An 842-nucleotide genomic window follows, 5' to 3' on the forward strand; every position below is an offset into this window, starting at 1 on the left:
GCGCCTCTGCTGGCACCTGCCCCGGGCGGGATCCCCCTCCACCCTGCTCTGCACCCCTCGCCCACAGTGGGTGGCAGGCACCCCCTGCAGTCCCACTCAGGACCCAGTCCCCGGCACGGCTGCAGGACACACGGTTATCCAAACCAGCGCCCGCTTCTGGCCTGACTCTTACCTGCTTTTCTAGAAAACATGTTCACAGAGGCTCTGGGGGCCCCGCCAGGCCCAGGGGCGGCAGCTTGCGGAGCCTTGGGGAGCGACACTGGGGGTGGGGGCGGAGCCTTCTTCTGTGGAGGGACAGTGCCTTCAGAAACCTGCTCACGAGCCCAAAGGCCCAGACGCGCCACAGACAGAGCCTCGGAGGCAGGGCTCCTCCGGGCACAACGAGCCCCCGCCCCCCAGCGAACCTCCTCCTCCGGCTCATTGGTGTCCACCCAGCGGTTCTTCTTCTCGTCCCAGACGATCTGCCGCGATTGCGAAAAGCGAAGAAGAAGGTCAGTGGGTGGGCGGAGCGGCTAGCCCCCTGGCCGGCAAACTGCGGCTCGCGAGCCACAGGCGGCTCTTTGGCCCCTGGAGTGTGGCCGCGAAGTTTCAATCGCACTGTGCGTGCGCGCCCGCACGTGGTAGTTTATGCAAGAGCCACACTCAAGGGGCCGCAGTTTGCCGACCGCTGGGCTAGCCGGACTCCTCTGTGACACAGACTGCAGGGACACGTATGTGTGCCGTCCTGAAGCTGAAATACAGCGCCAACAAGCTGCAGGACACGCCACCGCGACACCCACCGACTTGTTCTTGTCGTCTGGCAAGTACGCTTCCGTCCTCTTCTTCCCAGACAGCCAGCGCGA

At 65.1% G+C, this 842-nt stretch overlaps 1 protein-coding gene across 1 annotated transcript in view; it reads right to left on the minus strand.

Annotated features, from left to right (window-relative positions):
• The window catches only part of SEC16A (SEC16 homolog A, endoplasmic reticulum export factor), a 51,984-nt gene that overhangs the window by 24,470 nt on the left and 26,672 nt on the right, over nucleotides 1–842 (minus strand). Inside the window, 3 exon segments of the mRNA XM_015572359.1 lie at nucleotides 138–284; nucleotides 405–461; nucleotides 780–842. Coding sequence (XP_015427845.1) covers nucleotides 138–284; nucleotides 405–461; nucleotides 780–842 — 267 coding nt within the window.

This window comes from Myotis davidii, unplaced genomic scaffold (genome assembly GCF_000327345.1).
Source record: "Myotis davidii unplaced genomic scaffold, ASM32734v1 scaffold609, whole genome shotgun sequence".
Lineage (NCBI taxonomy): Eukaryota > Metazoa > Chordata > Mammalia > Chiroptera > Vespertilionidae > Myotis > Myotis davidii.